General features: G+C 51.6%; 6 protein-coding genes and 1 non-coding gene across 8 annotated transcripts; 4 read left to right on the forward strand and 3 right to left on the reverse strand.

Annotated features, from left to right (window-relative positions):
* Positions 1–1,214: 1,214 nt before the first annotated feature.
* Positions 1,215–2,225, forward strand: NCU06504 (hypothetical protein; the record flags this gene model as incomplete). Its single annotated transcript, XM_952051.1, has 2 exons — positions 1,215–1,508; positions 1,572–2,225. 2 exons carry the CDS (start codon positions 1,215–1,217, stop codon positions 2,223–2,225), a joined length of 948 nt encoding a protein of 315 aa, XP_957144.1.
* Positions 2,226–5,527: 3,302 nt separating this feature from the next.
* Positions 5,528–6,955, forward strand: NCU06505 (glucanase B; the record flags this gene model as incomplete). Its single annotated transcript, XM_952052.3, has 2 exons — positions 5,528–6,596; positions 6,627–6,955. 2 exons carry the CDS (start codon positions 5,528–5,530, stop codon positions 6,953–6,955), a joined length of 1,398 nt encoding a protein of 465 aa, XP_957145.3.
* A 1,154-nt stretch (positions 6,956–8,109) lies between these two features.
* Positions 8,110–10,652, forward strand: NCU06506 (hypothetical protein). The gene is made up of 4 exons (XM_952053.2): positions 8,110–8,710; positions 8,778–9,170; positions 9,231–10,085; positions 10,145–10,652. Exons 2-4 carry the CDS (start codon positions 8,951–8,953, stop codon positions 10,288–10,290), a joined length of 1,221 nt encoding a protein of 406 aa, XP_957146.1. The 5' UTR covers positions 8,110–8,710; positions 8,778–8,950; the 3' UTR covers positions 10,291–10,652.
* A 207-nt stretch (positions 10,653–10,859) lies between these two features.
* On the reverse strand, positions 10,860–10,955 carry NCU15226. The gene has a single exon. It is a non-coding gene; the product is annotated as a tRNA-Ile (tRNA).
* A 1,811-nt stretch (positions 10,956–12,766) lies between these two features.
* NCU06507 (hypothetical protein) lies at positions 12,767–13,858 on the forward strand (the record flags this gene model as incomplete). Its single annotated transcript, XM_952054.1, has 2 exons — positions 12,767–13,430; positions 13,524–13,858. 2 exons carry the CDS (start codon positions 12,767–12,769, stop codon positions 13,856–13,858), a joined length of 999 nt encoding a protein of 332 aa, XP_957147.1.
* A 584-nt stretch (positions 13,859–14,442) lies between these two features.
* com (compact) lies at positions 14,443–18,663 on the reverse strand. The gene has a single exon (XM_952055.2). It carries the CDS (start codon positions 18,142–18,144, stop codon positions 14,776–14,778), a length of 3,369 nt encoding a protein of 1,122 aa, XP_957148.1. The 5' UTR covers positions 18,145–18,663; the 3' UTR covers positions 14,443–14,775.
* A 199-nt stretch (positions 18,664–18,862) lies between these two features.
* Positions 18,863–20,970, reverse strand: NCU06509. Of its 2 annotated transcripts, none has more exons than XM_011395624.1 (2): positions 20,605–20,970; positions 18,863–20,409 (listed from the first exon to the last, which is right to left on the reverse strand). In XM_011395624.1, exon 2 carries the CDS (start codon positions 20,226–20,228, stop codon positions 19,683–19,685), a length of 546 nt encoding a protein of 181 aa, XP_011393926.1. In that variant the 5' UTR covers positions 20,229–20,409; positions 20,605–20,970; the 3' UTR covers positions 18,863–19,682. The 2 variants fall into 2 exon arrangements, with proteins under 2 accessions (XP_011393926.1, XP_011393927.1); XM_011395625.1 differs by having other exon boundaries at positions 18,898–20,409; positions 20,588–20,882.
* Positions 20,971–21,923: the final 953 nt, after the last annotated feature.

Below are 21,923 nucleotides of genomic sequence, written 5' to 3' on the forward strand. Positions count from 1 at the left end.
AGCATGTCTCAGAAATGCATGAGTACATTTTCTGATGGCCGGAAACGCCACTCAAGCAGTGCTCCGACTGACATCCACTGCCTTGTAAGCTTAGCTACAGTTGCGTTCTCATTTGCCTTATAAGTATTTCACGGGGGATAGCAAATAATTTCCAGAGGCAGACGTCACTTAAGCCATCAAGGTTCTCTCAAAGACGGCTGAACGCGCTTGAACGCGGTATAATCTTTGGGATCAAAAAGACGAAGCTCAAGTACGTACCTCTCTCTACCTGGTGTGAAAGAACGCGTCACGGTCCTTTGCAGCTGGATCTCAACGCCAAACTCATTGAAAGGGAAGGAACGCACGTAACGGGATGAGGGGAGAAGGTCAGGTGGTGGGAAGGAAGGCCTGTGTTGAAGCAGGTACCCGTCTGTTTGTTGCCGATATTGCTTCAGCTTCTTTCCTTTTTCGCACACGAAGTCCTTGATCTTCCCGCCCTTGTCTCTTTTCAGTCACTCAGTCTCAGCTCATTTCCTTCCGACATACATCCTCTCAGTCGAGGAAGTTTCGCTCGTTCCGTCACCGCGCACAGGTATGGTAAACCCGTCTGCACAGCCTTGGCCTTCACTTTGTTCTATCTTTCACTCCATCGCCAGAGTCAGTTTCAACCCAGATAGGTTATCAACGGCTCATCAACAACTGAACTAAGCACTAGAATCGCCTTCATAAACCATACTCCATTCTTACATATCGTGCCTTACCGCTACCTTCTCGTTCTTCGGTCGTGTAACGGCTGAATTTCTGACAACCGTCTGAGTAGACTCGGCCTGGGCTTCAAGACACTCAGCAAGGAGAGACGCGACTCACTCGGTGTGTACCTCACATTACAGATATCTTCTGTTTCACGGCCGTCGCGCGCTTCGGGACTCGGAAATTCATTTCCATCACTTCCCATTCAACCAAAAAACCACGAACCCTGCGTTCCATGAACCTGTCTCAACTCCGCCATGATGCTATTGGATATGGCTGGCAACGGGCCGGAGCACGATAGTGCTGGCTCTGGTCACTTTGCCAAGCGCCCCTTCTCACTATTCCACTCTCTTTGCCTTCTGGTCGTTGCCTTGGCCTTTTCAGGACAAGTCCTTGCCGACTGCGAATGTGGCTATCAAAGTGATAACCTCGACGGCATTTATCAGAATGTCTTCACCGATCTTATTGAGACAAACTTTGCCCGCATGCCCGATATCTCCACCAATACTGACTGGCTGCGCCAGGAGTTCAACGTGACCAAGGCCAAGGCTCGTGGAGAATATGGCGAGATGTTTTACATCAAGGATGACGTGGAATATGTGGACAACATTGGGAACAGGGCCTCTGACGGCCTACAGCTCATTGTCAGACAGGACCTGATTGACGGCATGGTGCCTGTGGCTGAGGTTGATACTGCCAGACTGGATCTCTCCTATGGCACTTTTCGAGCTTCGATGAAGTTGACGACTATCCCTGGTACCTGTGCGGCATTTTTCTGGGTCAGTATCAGTCCTCGTATGTAATTCTTCCTTGGAACTCCGCTAACATATCTTCCTCCGCAGTACTTCAACGATACCCAGGAGATCGACATGGAATTTCTGTCCAAGGACTTCGACCACAGCAGAAAGGCTTACCCGGTCAATCTCGTCCTGCAATCCCGAGCCGCCGCCGCGCATGGCTACGACGCCTCGAAAACCGACAACTTCATGCAGGCAAACCTGCCCTTCGATCCCACGGCCGATTTCCATGAATACCGTATTGATTACAACCCCAGCGAGATTCTCTTTTATGCTGACAGAGTCCTGCTCGCCAAGATGAACGGCTCCAATGTTCCGAGTCCTAATTCAAATGGCCACCTGATTCTGTCACATTGGAGCAACGGAAACCCCAAGTGGTCCGGCGGGCCCCCGAAGGAGGAGGCACCTCTCGTCATCCGCTACATCAAGGCTTACTTCAACTCGACTGACCCCAAGAGAGCGCAGGACTGGGACGGTCGGTGCAAGAATGCGAAGGCGGAGACCTCGGTGTGCAAAATTCCTGTTGTGACCAGGGAGAACCAGACTGCAAAGGACTGGTTCTTTAGTGATTATTCGGACATGTCCAAAAATCAGACTGTCTATGAAATCAATAGTGGTGCTAGAACCCTTGAGGCGATGGCGCGCTGGATGATTGTTGTTGTTGGTTTGCTGATGATTGGCTTAGCAGATGGCTTCTGATGAGAACCAGTGATTACTTTGGAATCCTGTGGCAAAGAGAGCATATCAACCTACTCATGTGACAGGGAAAGAGTACAAGAGTACTAGTATCTGACTGTTTATATGCGAGTTCAGATGTGCCTCAATTGGCTCGCTCAACACCTGCATAGATGTTTGATCAGTCTTGAAACCTGCAATATCAGGGACACGAAAAGGTCATCCGCCTGTATATGATCAAGAAAGGGGTGTATGAAGAAAACCCCATCTTCGCAAAGTCAAGGTCACATCCACGTTACCCAGGACAGCTCACACATCAACGACGCAGGAGGGGTTCAACACGCTATCGAAGCCACGTGTGAATGGTCATCTCCACTTCCCCAGGAAGCAGTAAGGGACTGAGGGTGCAATACTCCAACTCGTTAGTATGTAGTTGAAGGGTAGCGTGATGACAGAATACCACCCTCCATTGAAACTTGCGTATTCACAAAATGTCATCCTCACACACTTTACCCCAGACTTCTGTGTAGTGCAAGTAAGGTGTGGGTGTGGCGCTTACTTTCGGAGAATTTCACACCCAAAGCGTCGTCTTACCCAATTACAATGACAGATTTCCCCGGACTTTTGGCGTTTTTGGCTCGCTAGCTGCGCCGTTTGAAGCCGCCGCATCGGTAGTGTACACTACACCTCTGCTGGAATCTACTACTTTGTTAGCGTGGTATCTTCACCTCACAGATTTCGACTAGCTGGTGGCGGGCATACCGATCATCTTCTGTGGGAAGGAAAATAAAGTTATCGCCACTTGCAGTGTCACCGCGCTAACAAAGTAGTGCACATACCTGCAGAGGTGAAGATGGGCATAATGTCAACGTCTTGCTTGTGAAGGCGGTTGAGTGACTGCTGGTCGGATGGCGGGAGGTTAAATCCAGTCTTTTTGTCGAGATGTTTTGTTGTGGTGGTGATAGGTAGCTACCTCAAATGCCCATCTTGAGTTCTGCGGGTAGGAATTTGTCGGTATACACACATTTCTACAACGGAACGGGTTGATGCGGTTCAACAATGATAGTAGGTAGGTAGTAGGATAGGATGCAGTGGGAGAGGACTGACGGACTTGATAAGTGGAAGGTCGGTGGTTGACACTTTCAGTTTCAATCCTTTCGCTAGTTCCCTCCGCGAGAAAGTCTTCGACAGAACACAACTGAAGTCATACATTACTTCTCACAGGATTTTGGTTTCAACCTGCGCCAAGGTCAGCTCTCACACGGGAAATGCAAGACATACATACAGATAACCACCCCCAAACGCTGTTAACTGACTGGGTTGTTTCCAAGGAACCGAGTGACCGAGTTCCATGGCAAACCTACCTACGATCGAAGCCCTCTTTTAGATATTTTTTTTTCCCCTTGTGTCATGTTTACTTGTTTGTGTGCAGATTTCAATCGGGAGAGAATTACCGATAGGTATGTCCCCTTCCTCTGGATGTGCTTTTTTGTTGGGCTAATATTTTTGGCTGTTTCCTCGCATCCATCAATGATTGATTAAGGCCTGGTAGGTTTCAATGCAAGAAGACCCTACATGCCTTTTGACTTGACAAGCGAGCTTAGGTCTTTGCATCATGTCAATACAACCCAAAAAAAAAAACGTGGTGTATATATATATGTATACATATCGACCGTTGCGGGCCTGCGCTCCGGTCGCGCCAAGCCGCATAACGTTCAACTCTCATGACGCTAGCCCCAATTCATCGATCCCGTTGCAACAATTGGCATATGTGACCGACCGCCTTTGATCATCTGTTTCATCGATATCGGTGCTCCGGATGACTGGATGACCTGCATGCAGACGGACGGACGAACGACGTGCTGCTGGATCTGACAGCCCAGGCGATCGGTCAATGTCATTTCATGTCAGCGGGGAGAGAAGATTAGGTAAAGAAAATTAAGGGCTGGGTCCGGTCACCAGCCATCCCGCTCGGGAATCCTTCCATCTGGGAGAGAGAGAGAGGATTGGCGGCTGGGAGGGTTGGTTGGTTGGTTGGTTGGTGCCTTGCTTAAGTTCCCAGCAATCTGTCTCAGCCGGACACCGTTCGGAACAATAAATGCTAAGGCAGGTACACTACAACAACAACAACAACAGGTTAGGGTCTGATGTTCTTTTTCGGAGGTTTCGAAGAAGGGGGCGAAAAAGATCCAATCCATGCTTGGACAAAATAGGTATTCCCCCCTCCCCACTTTTTTTGTTTTCTTTGGGTGTGCGCCATCTTCTTCAAATGTATAAGCCATCATATGTCTTACACCACAAGACGCATTACCAAAAAATCCGCATGATGTAAACTGGTTCAGAATCTTCAAGCTAAGTACGTGGATATACAAGGAAGAAAGAGAGCAGGTATACGATGTACCTGAGGATCAACAGGAGACCAAGGAGTGAAAGCGCCATAGTACCTATAGATGATGAGGAAGCTGTTAAGCAACGTAGCAACTGAACGGTCCCATCAACAATGACAATAGCAGTGGTAGAAGTAGTAGCAAATAGAAACAGAGACAGTGATACTACCAAAGGGGGATAGGCGCGACTATACTTGGTTGGCGAGGTAGTGACGTTAACAGTTGGAAGTCAGAGGTTGGCTACCTACACATCCGAAAAGGTGGTGGGGGACTGACTATCTGGCCATGGTTTTTGTCGAAGAATTGGCTGGAAGAAGAGATCTGAGAAGCTTTCAAGTTTCAACCTTGCCAAGTCCAGGGGCCTGAATATCAGTGATGTGAAAAGACGATGATCTTGTGGGCGCATCACCAGTTGAGGGCAGGTGTTCGGGATTTTTTTTTTTCCTTCTCTTGGTTTCTCAACTTCCTCGGATCGTACCGTGGATCACGATTTTGTCATTGCATCTATCTGTCTTTGACTGGAATATGGAAAAAGTAGTACAAACAGGATATAAAGTGGGCTTTCACATCTGGACAGGCGCCTTGATCTCAGTCAGTTGAGAGAATCATGCTTCACTTTTTCTGCGGAATGGGTAGCATTTTCAACTAAAGAAAGATATTAAGAGGCATACCTACCTGTCATCCTACCCTCCCACCTGATACCCCCCTTCTCATCTCTTCTTTCATACAAGCAGCAGCCCCCATCTGTCCTTAGGTACGGCTTGTTTTCCATTCATTTATTTATCACCAAGTCCATCCACCATGAAACAACAACTCATCAACTCGGCCATCATGGCAATTCTCTCCATGTTTCCACAACGAACTCAACCACCCGGCTACCCATATTTCAACACCGGTCAACTTACCGCTCCCCGCGGCGCACCCATAACTCCCGAAACCATGCCTCAGCCACTCACCGTCTCCTTCCAAAACAGCACCCTCGTTTCCGCCAAAACCAACCAAACAACCCCCGAGACCCTCACCATCTCGCTCGAGAACAACACCCCTTCCTCCACCGTGTACGCCTACATCACCGGCCAAACCCTGGACGGCGGCCTCTTCGTCCTCTCCGCCAGCGGCAACGCCGCTTACACTTATGCCTCCGTGAACAAGACCCTGACCCCCATCCCCCCTTCCGATATCGCCATCCCGCTCAACGCCCCCGGTTCTTCGTCTCCTCGCACGGTAACCATCCCCCGCCTGGCGGGAGCGAGGATCTGGTTCTCCGTCGATTCGCAGCTGGAGTTCTTTTTGAACCCGGTGGACGGAGTGCCGCAAGATGGAAAGGGAGCGGGCCTGGCGCTGGTGGAACCGAGTGTCACCAACGACAAAGATGTAAACTACGAGAAGGAGTGGGGGTTTGTCGAGTTTACCTTTAACGAGTTCCAGCTGTTTGCCAATGTCTCGATGGTGGATTTGGTGGGCAAGTGTCCTGCCTCGCTCGGCGTCATCAGGACCACGGGGAAGCCGGAAGATAACCAAGAGGTTGAAGGGATGGGGTATGAGACTGGCTTGAACAAGGTGGTCGATGAACTGAAGCAGGCCGGAGGGGATTGGGAAAAGCTGGTGGTGAGAAGGAAGAGTGATGGGCAGGTGACGAGGGTGATGAGTCCCAATTCGGCGGTGGTGATGGCTGAAGCGAGAAAGGAAAGCTTGTTCAGCGGGTACTATGACGGCTATGTGAAGCAAGTTTGGGACAAGTATGCAAAGGAAGATTTGATGGTGGATACGCAGAACAAATGGGGGGTGGTTAAGGGAAGGGTTGACGCGGGGACGGGTCTGTTGACGTTCAAATCGAACAACAGCGAGACGATTACATTTGATAAGCCGTCGGCGGCCGATATCTACTCTTGTTCCACGGGCCCGTTCGCCTTTCCACCGTTACCGGCGAACGCGACCGAAGCCGAGCTCGACATCCAGGCGTTCCGAGGAAACGTCGGGGCGCGTCTGGCGGCGGCCTTGAACAGAAGTACGTTGCTGATCAACAACAACCAACCAGCTGGTGAGGAAATCAGTACGTTCTACAAGAGCAACAACATCACGAATCACTACAGCAGAGTGGTGCACCAAAACAGCCCGAAAGGAAAGGGGTATGCGTTCCCGTATGACGATGTGTCAAGGACGGAGAAGGAAAACGTCGCTGGTACCGTGGCAGCGGGAGATCCAAAGGTTTTCATTGTGGCGGTGGGTGGCGGGAAGGTGAACTTTGCGGCGGCGGCGAGAATGGCGAATGCTACCGGCAGTGCGGTGAACGCTACAGTACCGGTGGTGCGGACGAGGTGGAGGAGAGCGAGGGCAGGTGTAGATGCAGCGGGATGGAGGTTGTGAAGAGGACCAGAAGGGTTGTTGAGGAGGACTAGGTGTCGGTTGAGCGAGAGGATGAGGTGTGGCTTTTGTGGTTTCATTTTGCTTTGGGCGTCTGTCGTTCCCGATATAATATTATTCTTCTAGTTCTTCTTGTACATACACATAACGACTAATGTTAGCTCTCTGATCTTCGTTTACTAGATACGAACTGTCAAATTAAGCTTATTTTGATGACGGGCAGTGGAGCAGGAAGACAAAGCTGGATGACCGTACAAGTGAAGATGCGGAGGCAAGAAAAGGGGCAAGTAAACAAAGCCATCAGAGAGCACTCGGGCAGTCAATCAGGGTCATTTACCTCCCGCGGGGTTTACAGAAGATGCCGGACTCTTTTCGCAACATTTGTCGCAGCCAGATTTCTCGATGATGATGATGATGATGATGATGATGACGATGATGATGATGATAGCATTCCACAGTCGGGTAGAAGTCGTCTTGTCCTGAATCGAACCCTTGTGCAACGCTTGACCTCGGTTGTTTTGTTTGAAGCAAGCATTGGCTGGTGTCGGTTGTACCTGTGCAAGCATGGAAACGGGACCGGAATTTGGTTAATGGAGGCCCGGCCCGGCCTTACAGGTGGGTTTCGCTCTCGTCAGGGCCCGACACAGCGAGTGTGGGGGGCGAGGCACGGGTACTGTAGCGCCCGAAATGGAGTGCAACTTGACGGAACACTGCAACACAGTGGAATGGAGTTCAGTGGCGGCTGCCCGGTGTGGACCTTCCATTCGATGAGTGGTGGTTGACGTGGGGCTGCTCGGAATCACTCCAGTTCGCCAACAAAACATAGTGAATGCAAGCCACACGAAGCCAAGGATAACCGGCAACGAAGTAACGAACGAAGCTTGAGAGAACTGAAGTACAAAAACCTGACAGCGCGGCTCTAAGAGGCCCGTTGAAGAGACTGAAGAAAGTGAGGAGAGAGTCCCGCGCATAACCGCGTCTGCTGTAGTGTAATGGAGAAAGCCCCGCACTTACTGCGCTAGGTAGTACTGCCCTGATGGCTTACACTACGCACAGCACGTGGAGGGGAGCTTCTGTGACGTAATTGTACCTACGTTTGATAGTTCGTTGGAGAAAGGTGGGCTGAAACTGGCGTCATCAGCTCTTCCCCCACTAACCTCTTCTTGTCTTTGTTTGAACCTCCCGCTCATCGATCCAATTCAACCAACACAGGAACTGAAGATATACTTGCCCGTGGAAAAGTATCAAAACAGCAATCCGTGATTGTCTGATAATTCATGCACGATGGCGTCCTAAACGAAAAGGAACAACGCTTGTAACCGACACCAGAAAACGAAACAGTGACAGCGACTGGAGAGTTGGAGATGGGATGGAGAAAGGGAAACTTGGGATGTGTGCTATATGATGTACTACGGCCAATCTATGGCTGCCCGGCTGGTAGTGTAGGTACTTTGCTCAGGAAGGGGCCCTGAGATATACAAAATGCGTACAAGCTGTCGGTTGAACCTCTCGGCGGCGACGATCAGTGGCCATAATGCCCCCCCGAAGGCCCGAACAACCTAGAGGGTGTGGAGATTCCGTTCCGTCAAGTCCGTCCAAGGCTGGGGGGTTGGGATGCTTTTGTGTACAAGCTCGGACGATGGAAGGCACGTTTGCTTGGCCAGGCCTCCTCGGATGACAACCCGGGGCGGGCCCCTCCTTCCCAGGATCCAAATCAAGTCTGCAACAAAGACGTCAGCGGCCTCGCGAAGCAATGAGGTAAGAGGCCAGCCTTGTAATCGAAAGGGTCCGTCGTGTACCCCCACTCTGATCAAGAATAAAATAGCAAACAGTTTCACTTCTTTCCCTTCCGCCTACCACGTCTATTCTATTCTCAACTACCAAAGTTCTTTACACCTGATACCGATTCTCGAGATACCCATCTGTTGACTTTCCACGAGAAAGAAAGAAGAAAAAGTAAAGCACAACGCCAATCCTTGATACCCACCTTAGCCCATCATGGAGACCGTCAACAAGGTCGCCAGCTCTGCTGCCACCACTGCTAGCAACGTTGCCGTTGAAGCTTCCAACCTCGCCGTGGAAGCTTCTAACCTCGCCGCCCAGGCCTCCAAGGCAGCCGTGGACGCCGTTTATGGAACTGGCCAGTCCCATGAGGAGCCTATCTCGGGCAAGATGGGCGATGTCTCCAAGGGGGAGCCCTACGATGCTGGTAACATGGGTGAGTGCGTCTTGAGACATGGTTTACTCTTGACTTGATCCTGACACGCTTGTGTTCTAGAACCCAGCCAAAGTACCGGCGTGGCTGTCGGCGAGAAGATGGTCCCCGATCGTACCGTCGCCCAGGACGCTGCTGGCCCTGTGAAGAAGGACGGAACTGAGCCCAAGCCAGCGAACTTGGTCAAGGTACCAGAGGCTGAGAAGGACCACAGCCCACCAACCGTCAACTCTAGGATTGACAACCACTACAACATCCCTGAGCACTCTACTGTCAACCCCAAGACCAACGCGTTCCAGGGCCCCGATAGTATTACTCCCAAGATTGACTCTCACTACAACGTCGCTGCGCCCAAGACCGCCGCTATCAAGCCCCTTGACAGCAACACTTCGTTTCCCACGACCACCACCCACACGGCTGACGCTCCCGAGCCCCTGAACGATACCTTCTCGTCCCACAGGAACATTCCGGCCGAGCAGTCCACTACCTTTCAGGATCAGAGCTCCTCCAAGCACGACGTACCCAAGGTCAACCCAGCCGCTACTCGGGGTTCGTCTCTTCACCCTGGCGACAGTACTCAGGCCCAGAACGATATTCGTTCCCCGAATGATCCTTCTACGCACCCCACTCATGTAAAGTCGAGGGAGAACGTCGATGACCGTGATGGTGGCTTGGATGCCGACGAGAACCCCAACAAGAGCCTTGGCTCTGGCCCCAAGTCTCTAGGAGAAGTTGCCAAGCAGCATGGCGGAGATGCCGGCAAGGCCGAGGACGGAGGTGTCAAGGAGCCCCAGAACAACGCCCCCAAGGAGGAGCAGGCTAAACCGGAGTCGCATCCTATCCACCATGCTACTGGCTTTCAGGCAGATGGCGGCGACTTTGATGCGGCGGCACCTGGAGCTGGTGTCGACGCTGATCGTAAGTGAATCTCCTGAATTTAGCATTTCCAACCGAGTTACTGACAATGTTATCATCAGGCATTCTCGAGTCAAAGGGAATCCACAGGGATGACGCTAATGGCTCCCTCGTTGGTAACACCGAAGCCCTTGAACATGACCAGAACGGACATAAGGACAAGACCAGCTTGAAGCAGAAGATCAAGGACAAGCTGCACAAGCACTAAGCTGCATGGGGCCTCCTTACATTGTTCTTTTCCTTTTGACTGCGCACGATATCCCTTTCTTTTGTCTGCAGTGTTACGACGTAATGATGGCCAAAATGTTTTTGGGAAGCTTCGGTAGAACAGTCCTTGATGGACAGCATGGGTTGATTTGTTAGTCCACGCAATGTCGGTTACTTCGATTATTCAATGACCATATCGATTAAAGACCTTCTTTTCGTGATGTTCCCTGGTTGTAATATTCTCGCGCTCTAAATGGCAGTTGGAGCATTCCACATACCGAAATGTCAAAAGCAGGGACCAATCCAACTTCGATTGATGTTGCTGGCCTAGAGTCTTGGCTGGTGTGTACCTTCCACACTTGAGGGACAAAAAAACAAAAACAAAAAAAAACGATGTCCGAAACAAGTCGCTCACCACACAAACTCTTCATTATTGATTGACCTTTTCTTTCCCATTCCGCATTCAAAGATGTGAAAACAATAGCACAGTGAATATAAAAAGGACCAAATCAGAACAGCAGACATTCGGCGATAAAGGGTTGAAATAAGAGGCAAAAATGGCAAAAAGATTGCCCAATAACAGGATTGAACTGTTGACCTTCGCATGGACTTGATATCTCGGAGAAGATATTAGTACGACGCTCTAACCAGCTGAGCTAATCGGGCTTTGTTAGGCAAAGGGCAAGGTTGATGGAACTATGTATCCAAACTCAGACATCAGGTACCCTCCGTAGTGGATGAGGTATGGGTTGGGGGAAGGTATCACTCTAGTTCTCAGTGGTTTGGGAAGTGACGGAAATGTTTTCGCCTTCTTACCTCTGAGGGTTGTAAGGAGTAATGAAGCGCAAAGTGAGAGATGACTGAAGGTCTGGAATTGGACGAAAGTGTTTGCTTTCGCGGAGTGTCGACGTTCTATTCTGGTCTATCGCTGGTGTCAGCGATTACGCTCTGTTACGAAACCGTCCTGCACGGCGGCGGTGTATCTCTTGATATCACCGTATTGTAACGTACTGGTCAACGTCTCTTCAACATCACCAGTAAAAGTAGGCTTCATCCAGCAACATCCTCGCGATCAAAACCGTTAATGTAACCGCCGAACCTCCAAGAATTTCCGGTGCCTCTCAAAAAGGAAAGCTACATAGGAGCTAACTAACCACTTTAATGACTGACTATCAAACCTCAAGTCCCAATTTTTGTCCAACCGGACAGTCTCCACTTACTTGCCTCAAGCGGCGAAAAGACATCAGGTAGTATCGAGTGGGCCGGTCGGTCTCCCTTCAGACCTTATACCTACCAACACCAACATCAAGGTCAAGCAAGGTAACCTTCAACTTGGGCAACGGAACATCACCAACTTGAACTAAATGCTTATAAGGTCTCGTGGGTCTGTCTCTTTTCTCCACTGTAATGCTCATGGATGATAGATAACCAACGGTCACCAAGGGTTGGACCCCGTCGATGCGAAGATTTTTTTTTTTTTTTTGCTGTTGATGGTGATGCTGTCAGTTTTGAGCAGCAGCAGCAGCACTTTGTTCGAATCACTCAGGGCATATTTCAGATGCTTTGCCGCCTACTTGCGCCGTTGGCTTTTGAATGTCGTAGTCTACTCCGGTCGTTCTTTTTTGCTGCCTTATGTTATTCACATCATGCGACGTGTCCGTTCCTGCCTGCCGTGGCATTTGGCGAGTTGCCCCTGGAATATGTTAATCGAGGCGCGCCGACTGCTGTGTAACTGCTTTCGGCGCGGTGTACTCGTTGCGTTGGGTTGGTTCTGTCTCGGTTCTTTGAAAACTGATTCCTTAACAGCCCAAAGTCCTCAAGGACACACCTGCTATTCCATGGATGATCTTTGTCACTCACCTTACGTCGCGGCGGTTGTTGGTGCATCTCATGTCGTCTATTGAGGTCTTTACAGCCTGCGCGTCATATCGTCGTCTTCGTCTCTCGTCTCTTTGGCATAAGGGTGATGTTGGTTACGATACATACTCCTTCGCCGATGCCCTTGAGGATGTTGTTTCTTTCTTTCTTTTGAAATGGGCGGATGTTCACGATGTCGGGGCAATCTTTGCGCGTGCACTGAGTCCTCGTCGGTGTCGGTGTCGGTTGGTCCTGAGAAGTTCATTGAGCCTTCGAGTTCTTTGTATTCGACTGCATGATGGCAGCGCTCTGGAAGGTCGTTGGTCTGGAGATAGCTTCAGCGAGAAGGATGAAGAGCTGAGATGACTGAATATAAATGGTCGTGGCTCGGCCTGTGGTTGAGGAAGAACATCTCAGCATCACCATCGCCATCTTCACTCGATCATCAAGCACCTTCATCAGCATCATTATCAGTCAGCATCAGCAACCAACGCATCAACTCCCCTTCAGCATCAAAACAAGCCTTTGATAGACTATCTGCTATCTTTACTGCTTTGACTCCCCTTTGCGCTTTTTGCTAGCCAGACCCCTTTCCGTGTCACCTATTCAAGCGTACGACAATGTCAGAACAAGAGAGACCAAGAACCGCCGGTCGGGAGCCCTATGAACGCCACCAACGCAGTAAAAGTTCTCTCGTTCGGTTTGAGAATGGCGTTCCCGTCAACAAGTGTGATGCCGATGGCAAGCCCATCGCCCCATCAGCTGCATGGGAAAAATTCATGGCCGAAACACCAGAAGCGTCCAAAGTTAATTGGAATGCCGAGGCATCTTTTCCTCTGCCTGATAAGTTGAGAAACCCCCACAAGCGAAACAGGTCGTCGGAGTCGAGGCCGGAAGACGTTCCCACAAAGAAACAAAGGAAGGTATCACTCCAATCACTTGCGGGCTCCATCCGGAAGATCTACAGGCGTGAGTCGCCAATCGATAGAACTCTTTGGGAACCCAGCGACTATGTGGTGGAGACGAACCACCTCTTTGATCGGACGGTTGCTGTGATCAGCGAGTTCCGTTACCCAAATCTCCAGGAGCACCCGGCGTATGGGCATGCGTATTGCGTGGCTGAGTTAGAGTACATCAGTAAATTGGCTGTGATTCACGATGGCTTGTATGGACCTCCAAAGGAGCGGGACATTCTGAGACAGATGGAGCTCAACGACGAAGTCTACAGGAAAGAAGGAGGGGTCCAGGAGAAGGCGGTAGCTTTCTACAACGTGTTTTTGAAGGGTAAGTCACCTATCCATCCCTGAAAGACTCTCTCAGTGGTGTGCACAGTATTCTTGGGAGTGTGAGCGTTGCTGACTAGGACTACTGTGCCAGCTTTCAACCAATTTGTTGAGTACATACTACTCTTCGACGCGGATATGACTGAGGACATACTACGGTTCAACACGGATATGCCAGATGATTCCATTTCTAAGGATGTCGAAAAGGGAATTCCATTCTGGGATAAATTTGCAGACAAACTGGATAACATGGGCGATGAACTCAGTGCTTTGGCGGAAGCAGTCCAGAAATTCAAAGGCGAAGTCCCTCCACTCCCCAAACCCGAAGAAGCGAAAAAGAAGGATCATGACAGTCCCTCGACCGAAGAATGGGGGGAACCTGGACCAGCTTACAAGGATGGCCGCCCGCAAGGCGTTACTTCCGACTAGAATACCACGGCCCTGTAACGACACATCAGTTCTCGGTGTTTTTTCTAGAGCGGATCTAGTCTCCAACAAAGCCCTGGCGGGTGAGCTGGCACCATGTCACATGTTGAGGATGGATCCGATCATACTCAATTCTGACTTTTGGTACTTGGCCTCTGTTCTGTCTTTTGTTTTTTTTTTTTTCACTTTTTTTTTTTTTTTTTTTTTTTTTTTTTTTTTTTTTTCGGGTTGGGATGCATTCAGGAAACGTCATCAGGAGAGTACAACTGCGAGTCGCTGGACTTTGCTTTTTATAGGCTGGATATTACTGGGTGAGGGTTCATCATACAATCGTTACGGGCGGAAATTGCTGGAGCAAATAACTTGAAGAAACAGAGGCTTGCGGGCAGGTCTTTGAAGAAAACTGGGTGATTGATCAGATAGTTTGTTGTTAGTTACCTAGTCTCTCTCCTTTCCTTTGATGGAGGGAGGGAACTGAAGACTAATAAACTTGATTCACCCTCCATGTTTTAATATTGAATGTTCTCTGGGACTTTGGTTTCTTGAGTTATCTGACCCAAGGCAATGAATATAGTCCCGGTTGCCAGCTCACCGTTACGCAGCGGCCATATATATCCCTGCGCCAATCCCTCGTGATGCTCATGAGTAACAGGTTTTGTACCTTATGATTTCAAGCTTGATGCTTTCTTCTCTTGGTTCTTATATTCAAGCCGTACACTACAAGCCGTTTCTTTACTTCGTGTAACCAACCCCATCCATTACAGTTAGAACATTTTTATACACAAACCCACCCAACCTAATCACCCAACACCCAATTAACCATTCTATATATGCCAACAGTATAATTATGCAAACATATCAACATCAACATGAACATTCACTTCATTTTTTTCTTTTCGTTTTTTTCCCTTTCTTATAGATCAATCAGCCCACCCGAAAACCTCCGCCACACTCATCATATTCACCCTCACACCTGTCAACCCCACCACCACGGCAACCACATCTACCACCAAAAGCGTCACGGCCGCCGTCATGAACCTAGGACTAAACACCCGATAAAGCATCAAGTGTCTGCGCAAATGCCCGGCCCACATCATGGTCGCCAACGCCTGGGTGGCATAAAACGCCACGAAAACGCCGAGCGCTCTGCTCACGCTTCCCAAGATGCCTCTTCTCTTGGGACCGCTCTTCCAGAGGACGAGCATGGGGACCAAGATGGTAGCGAGGATTTGGCCCGCAAAGGTGTTGAGAATGACCAAGAGGGGCGACCAGGGGTATTTGATGCTGTAAAGCGGGATGAAGGCACTGTCCCACTGAATGGAAGACAGAACTGCCTGATGGCCGGTCTTGAAAAAGGCATTTTGGCCGAGCAGGGCGAGCATGACGGGGCCGATGGGGTTGGAGCCGATCGGGAGGTTGAGCAAATCGAGGATCTCGAGGAGGGAGAGGGACTGCCAGAGGGTCAGGGCCAAAGCGCCGGCGCCCATGGGTTTGGTGAGGAGGAAGAGGGCGACAAAGAAGTTCAAGGGCAGGAGGAGGTAGCGAGCGCCGTGGGCGTTGCCGTAGCCTAGGACGGTGACCTGGGCGGTTTGCGCGCCGGGGATGGCAGCGAGAGGGTCGGCGGCGGTTTTGGGAGTGCGGAGAGCGCTGGTGATGATGGAGATGCAGGGAGGAGCCCAGACAAAAGCGGTGGAGCCAGCAACGAGGGCGAGACTGAGGATCATTTGCGCGGTGTAGACGGAGAGGGTCTTGAGGGCCTTGTCTGGGAGAGGGGGCAGGGAGGAGAGGGTGTCAGAGGCCGAGGAGGGGAGGTAGGAGGAAAGGGAGGAGAGCGAGGAGAGCCAGTTGCCGTTGTCAGCGGCGTCGAGGACCCAGTAAATGGCCGAGAAGAAAAGGCCGGCGCGGAAGACGTAACCGATCCAGGTCGGGGCGAGACCCTCGTATGATTTGGACGGCGCGAGGTAGGCTTTGATGATGGAAGGGAGGATGATGGCGGCGATGAAGGGGATGGCCAACTGCCAGGGGGCCGAGGTCGAGGAGGTGGCGCTAGCGTAATAGGTCGACGTGCAGTACGGCATCTGCTCCTCGCGGCAGAGCTTGGAGAAGGAGGCGAGCCGGCCCAGCAGAACGAAGAGGACGGAGTGATAGATGGTCATGAAGCGGTCCGGAAGCGACTCCATGCGGAACGCCGAGAAGGCCGTAACAAGACCAAAAGTGGTCATCATGAAGAGCTGGATCGAATCCTCCCAGATGGTGTATGAGTTGGAGGCGAAGCCGATAGACTGGCTGATGGTAAAGACCACGGCCATCCAGCCCCAGAGAGTCGTGGGGAGGACGTTGAAGCTGGGTCCCTCTGCATCGTACAGAGCGACCAAGACGGTTGCGGCGCTGGTGAGCGCGCCGACGGCCGAACCGCGATACCAATCACCATTGCCAGACAGATAGGATTGCAGAAGTCCGCCGAAGACGCCAGGAAGAGCTCCCAACATGGCGGCACGGAACAGACGCTTCTCAAGGCTTTGGCCTTCGTCAGCGGTGATACCCTGTAGCTCCAGGCTCTTCTCGGCATGGTCAAGCTCGGAGTCTTCAATCACCAAGACGTCGTCATCTTCGGTACGCTTGTTAATGTAGACAAGAAGAGCAATGACGCTGGAGGCCATGATGCTAATGCCAATGACCATGTTCTTGACATCGAACCTGGCCCAGAGGCTCTTGGAATAATCCAGGGTTTCCCTCTGATACTCAGCATAGGCCAAGAACACAGGCTCCCAGCTATGGCCCTTCTTGACCTTGCTCTTGGGAACCAGAGCCTCAGCCTTATCCCACAAATCAGCGGGCGACCCAGGGGTCGTAGCCTGCTCGATTCCGCGGGCAGAGAAGTACGACGTCTGGTAACGCTTGATGCCAGCGGCAGCCATGCGCTCCGCGGCAGCCAGCCTGTCCCAGGCAGTGCCACGAGGACCAACAAAGGCCTCCTCGATCGGGTGACCCAAGTTATTGTAAGGGATGGGAATACCCATGAGCAGCGCCAGAGTTGGGACGAGGTCGATCTGGTTGGCCGGGCGAGTCTTGGCGGTAGCCGGGGGAGTGACATACTCGGGCTTGGTTCTGCCAAACACAGGCTTGGGGGAATACATCCACAGAGCAGCCTCGACCTCGTCCTCGCTTTCGCCGCCGTGGTCTCCCTTGCTGTCCATACCATGGTCACCCATAACAATCAACAGAGTGTCATCGTCAATGTTGGACGCCAGATCCTTGATGAACGTGTTCATCTGCTGCAGCTTCTTGGCCATCTCGGGGTGGTCAGGTCCATAGCGGTGGCCGGCGTGATCAACACCGAGAAGATGCGCAACAACGACGTCCCAATCGCCCTTGCGCTTCATCAAGGGGAAGATGTGCTCGATAACGCCGTTGTCAACCGTATGCAAGTCCCATACATTGAAGCTGTCGTAGGCCCGGCTCAGATTGGCCTGGAAGTAGCCCGGGAAAAGCGACTCCCACGTGTCGTCTCCAAGGTGTACAATACGCTTGCCGGCGTCCCGGAGCTGCATAAGCAGGTTGTCCTCCTCGATGGCGGTACCAGCAAAGCTGCTGCCCACATCCACAAAGGTGGGCAAAGTGCCGGTAGTCAGGCCCTTGAGCCTCTGCAATGTTGTAGTCGGGGGATCGGCGATGAACGGCCTGAGCACGGCGTTGTTGGGTGAGGTCAGGGCAGTATCGTACATGAAGGGGAACGCATTGTGAAAGGGAGCGTCGTCCTTGATGGGCACGGTAAAGTCGTAGCGCAGCGCATCGATCACGACAACCACGGCTCGCTCAAAGGTCTTGGGGTGCCAGCAGCCTCCGTCCACTGTTCCCTTGCCCTTCCAGTTGGGCAGAATGTCCACGACTCCGTTGGTGCTAGTATTCAGAGTCGGCGGCGCGTCGCACACTGACTTCTCGTCCAGCATCAGACGGGTCAGGAGGAAGCCGCTGGTGAAGTAGGCAATGCCGGCAACGTGGATCAACAGCAGCCAGACCCAGAAGCCGACGGTCCACAGCCAGCGAGCCTCAAAGTTGGACTTGCGCCGGGCCTCGAGGGCTGTGCGTTGCTTGTCGGCCAGACTGACGCGGTCCTTCTCGATGGCTTCACCTCCTGCCGCTTTCGCTACTCCAGCCGTTCGTGCCTTTGCCGCATCTTGCGCTGCCTTGGCACGCTTTGCGGCGGCGAACTTGGCAGCAATTGCTTGGTATTCCGTCTGCGACTGCGGCGGGGGGTTCTTCGATGTCGGTTTTGTCGGCGGCGGCATCGTGGCGGCGAACGGAGAGGGATCGACTCGGAAGCCCGGGGAAGGAGGAACGCGTGAGGGACCACCACAGAGTTGTAGTCTGCGGGATTCTTGTCCGGTCCAAATAAAGGGAAAAATAGCGAGGATGATGTCGGCACGAGCGAGGGATTAAGTCCCACGTCCCGGCCGGTGGTGGTAAGGCCGCAAAAGAGTGTCGGTGTCGGTTATCACACTGCCGACTGCGTTGGGGATTGTGGGGTTGTTTGGGGAAATGCCAATGGATCAAAGAGACGAACGTGGAGCCGTCGATGATGAGATGCAGGAAGCTCCAATCACGAGAGATATGTATGGTGGAAATAAGCGTGTGTGTTCACGACATAAAAAGGACGAACGCGTCCATTGCTTTTGTGGAACAAAGCTGAAAAGTTCCATCAATTGCATAAATTAGGTATCCAGGTCTCCTTCAGAAGCTTGAAGCATTCTGGAATCCAAATGTCAATCCCGTCACGGTCTTGACTTGTGCTGCGACAATTTCCCCACACTTCACCGGCCGACGCCTTTGCGAGTCGTGAGGTCGTTCCCGAAGGCGGGCATGTGTTAGCATCACAGCCTCAACCCTAACCCTCCAATGCTTCCATCCTGTCTGGTGATCGGTCCCTGGCCGTGCAGGATCTGTTGGGTCGAGCCAAAGGAAGAAAAAAAAAAAAAAAAAAAAAAAAAAACCATGGAAGAAGCTGTCATCAGATGTTTCAGCTTGATCAAAGTCTGTCTTTTGCGGAGGCAGAGTAGGGTATATTTAATGAAAGGCCGTCCGGGTCGGATGAAAAACTATATACAAGAAAAATGAGAACCCTCCATGGCTGCCGTTTTGTGAGCCCTTTTTTCTTTTTAGTGGTCCTGATCTTAATATCATCTCTATGGTGGTTAAACAAAGGAGACGTTAACAAACTCGGCCAAGTGACAGAGCTTCGAATAGAAATTACACAATACTAGAATAGCGATGATGCATGCACAAGGCAAAAAAAAAAAAAGAGGTAGCCATGTCAACCACTCTTTCCAACTTCTCGCTTTCCCAATGACAAAATACGTCGCAATTGAAACTACCCGCTTTCTTTTCCCACAAGATCCATCAACAGAGAACCTCCCAAGTCAAGAGTGCGGAGCCCAAGTTGCGGCGTGGCTAATATGTGCACAATGTACAGGGGCACCCAGGAGAACCAACATGTGCTGTGATGCTTCAGGCCTGCCTCTCCCCTGATGTCTTGTCCCATCTCTTTCGAACGCCCCTCTGGCGGGCAAGCCTCGTCCAGCGCGCGGAATCAGACCTTGTTCCCTTTTTGAAATGTAGAAAGAAGTAAACAGCTCTCGCCGTGCGGTAGTGTCCTATGTTTCCTGTACACGCCTTGAAACTCCGAAACTTGAAAAAGTCATCAATGCAACAGCGAACCCCAACAGAAGCCTCATGTGCCGAAAAGAAAGAAAGGAGCACAGCAAGCTCTTCAATTTGCCAGGTCGGTCTTGTTTCTTTTTCATCAACTTGTGCCGTTTATATCTACACTTTAACGGTACTCCTTCTCCTTGAGGCCGCCAATCTTCTCGATATCGACCGAGACAAACTGCGAGTTGCTTTCCTTCTCGTACGCGGGGAGCTGCTCATCCTGACGGGGTTCGAGGCCAATAGTCGACTCTCCAAGTCTGACAACAAGGACACGGCCGCTGCGGCGGCGGCCTTGGTCATCCTGCTCATCCGGGAACGTAATGTGGATTTCGGGAACGTTGTCGGGCGAGTGAGGAGGGGAAGCAGGGTTGGCCAGCATGGGCTGTCCATCCTTGAAGACAATAACGCTGGACCGGGGGGCGCCGGGCCCGGTCGAGATCGTTAAACGTCGGTGATTACTGGAATGCTTTTGGTCGTCGCGGTACTGAGGAAGACCCTCGCTGTGCCCGGGCGTCTTTTGCTTGATTCTCTTGAGGAGCAGGAGAATGGTGACTGACAGAAGGGCGCAAAAGACGAGCGCCAGGAGGGCGATCATGAGGTTGACAATGTGGTCCTTGGACGACTCATCGTCGACGGTGCGGCGAGCAAAGCTTCTCAGTGACTCCATTTGGACGTTTGTGTATGTAAAGAGTGTAGCTTATATGTGGTGGTATGTGGTGTATGAGTGTGCTGTACGGCTATATGTACGCTTGGTAGAACGAATGTCGTCGGTGTGAGATTGGTCGCGGCACTCGATAATGCTTCTTCAAAAGCTACCTATAAACGATGGATATGTCGGAATGCTGGAGCTGTAGTAAGTCAAACTGTTAGCAACTGGTCCCTTCGTCTCGTGGTTGTGTGTGCGCCGCGAATCTTGGTGTTCTCTATAGTCTCCTGCCATTCCTGGACTGCTATGTGAAGAAACTCTATGGGGACGTTTGGGACTCGAGGGTTCAGGGGCTCAGGGGCTTCTGTCCGGAGACGCACGCAAGGGATGGCCGTACCAAGAATCTACCCAAGATATACCGGTTTGTCCAAACAGCGTCGTGGTCAGCGGGGATCTGCGTGAAAAGGGAAAAAAGACTGGACGGAAGCGACTAAGAGAGTGAAGTCGAAACCAAGGGGTTGTGAAGGAAAGAATGGGTTTTGTTGGAAAAAGAATGACAAAGAGCAGCAGTCCCCTAGACCGTTGACGCCGACGATGGTTTGGTGTTTGGTTGTTGAAGAAGTTGGGATGGAGGAGTTAGGTTGGGGGGAAAGCGAAAGAGGAGAAGAAGGACCCGGCCGGTTCAAGAGACGAGCGACCTGTGAGCGACAAGACGGGCGAGCGGTCCAGAAGGCCTTAACGAAGCACAACCCCCCTGCCAGACTCCATCCCGGCACACTCCCACGCCCCAACTCCTGGCTCTCCTGGGTCACTGGGTGCCATCCTGCCCTGGCCGTTTGGCTGCTTGAGTGGTCGCAACGGAGCTCGCGTGTGGGCTCGCAGGGCTCCATCCGTCAGGGGGAGCTGGGGAAAGAAAAGGAGCTATCCCCAAAGTGGAACGGGCTCTTTTTTGACCTGCATATCAAAGCAGGGGCCGCTCACAAGCTCGTCCAGGGCGCCAACCAGAGCACGCCGTTCGCGCTCCATTCGCTTTCGAGATTGGGATGACGGCCCCGCCCAATCCCAGCAGCTGTCCAATGACTGTGTCCAATGGCCGATGAGGGCGGGTCCAATTTGTGATTGCCGCTAAGGACCCACCTAGCCTTCTGTTTTTGGCATCAGGGCACCAGGGTGTGGAGGGGCCACTTTTGGAATTTTTGGAAAATGGAAAGGGAACCGAACCGTCAAGGAACCATGGCCTGTGCTCGATTCGGCTCTCCCCAAGATTGCATGACAATGCACAATGCATCCCCGTTGCAATCAATCGATGTGTGCCGCATTTTGCTGAGATGAGGGCGCTCGCCTGGCTGTGAAGAGGGCTGTCAATGTCTCGTCACAATTCCAGTGCACAATTGGCTTCATCTAGAGTCCGACGAGGTCAACCGAGGGAGAGAGCAAGACGCAATAGAACCAAGACATTTCCTGTCTTATCGACACGCGCTTTGCTTTCCTTGCTGAACTCCATTTCAGTTCCGTTTTGTTGGGTCTGCTAGCCCGGGCAGTTGCAAACGCCTTCCTCTGCTGCAAAGATACCAAGCAAAACATTGATTCGTCCAAGGAATCTGTCAGGTGCTTGTTTAGCCTTTCTCGTCACCTCGACGACTTTTTCAATCCTACCTTTCAGTCTTTTCTCATTCTAGTAGTTTCTGCTCGGCGTATCGCTTCCTTCCCGCACCA

Source organism: Neurospora crassa, linkage group III (assembly GCF_000182925.2).
Source record: "Neurospora crassa OR74A linkage group III, whole genome shotgun sequence".
In the NCBI taxonomy this organism is placed as follows: Eukaryota; Fungi; Ascomycota; class Sordariomycetes; order Sordariales; family Sordariaceae; genus Neurospora; species Neurospora crassa.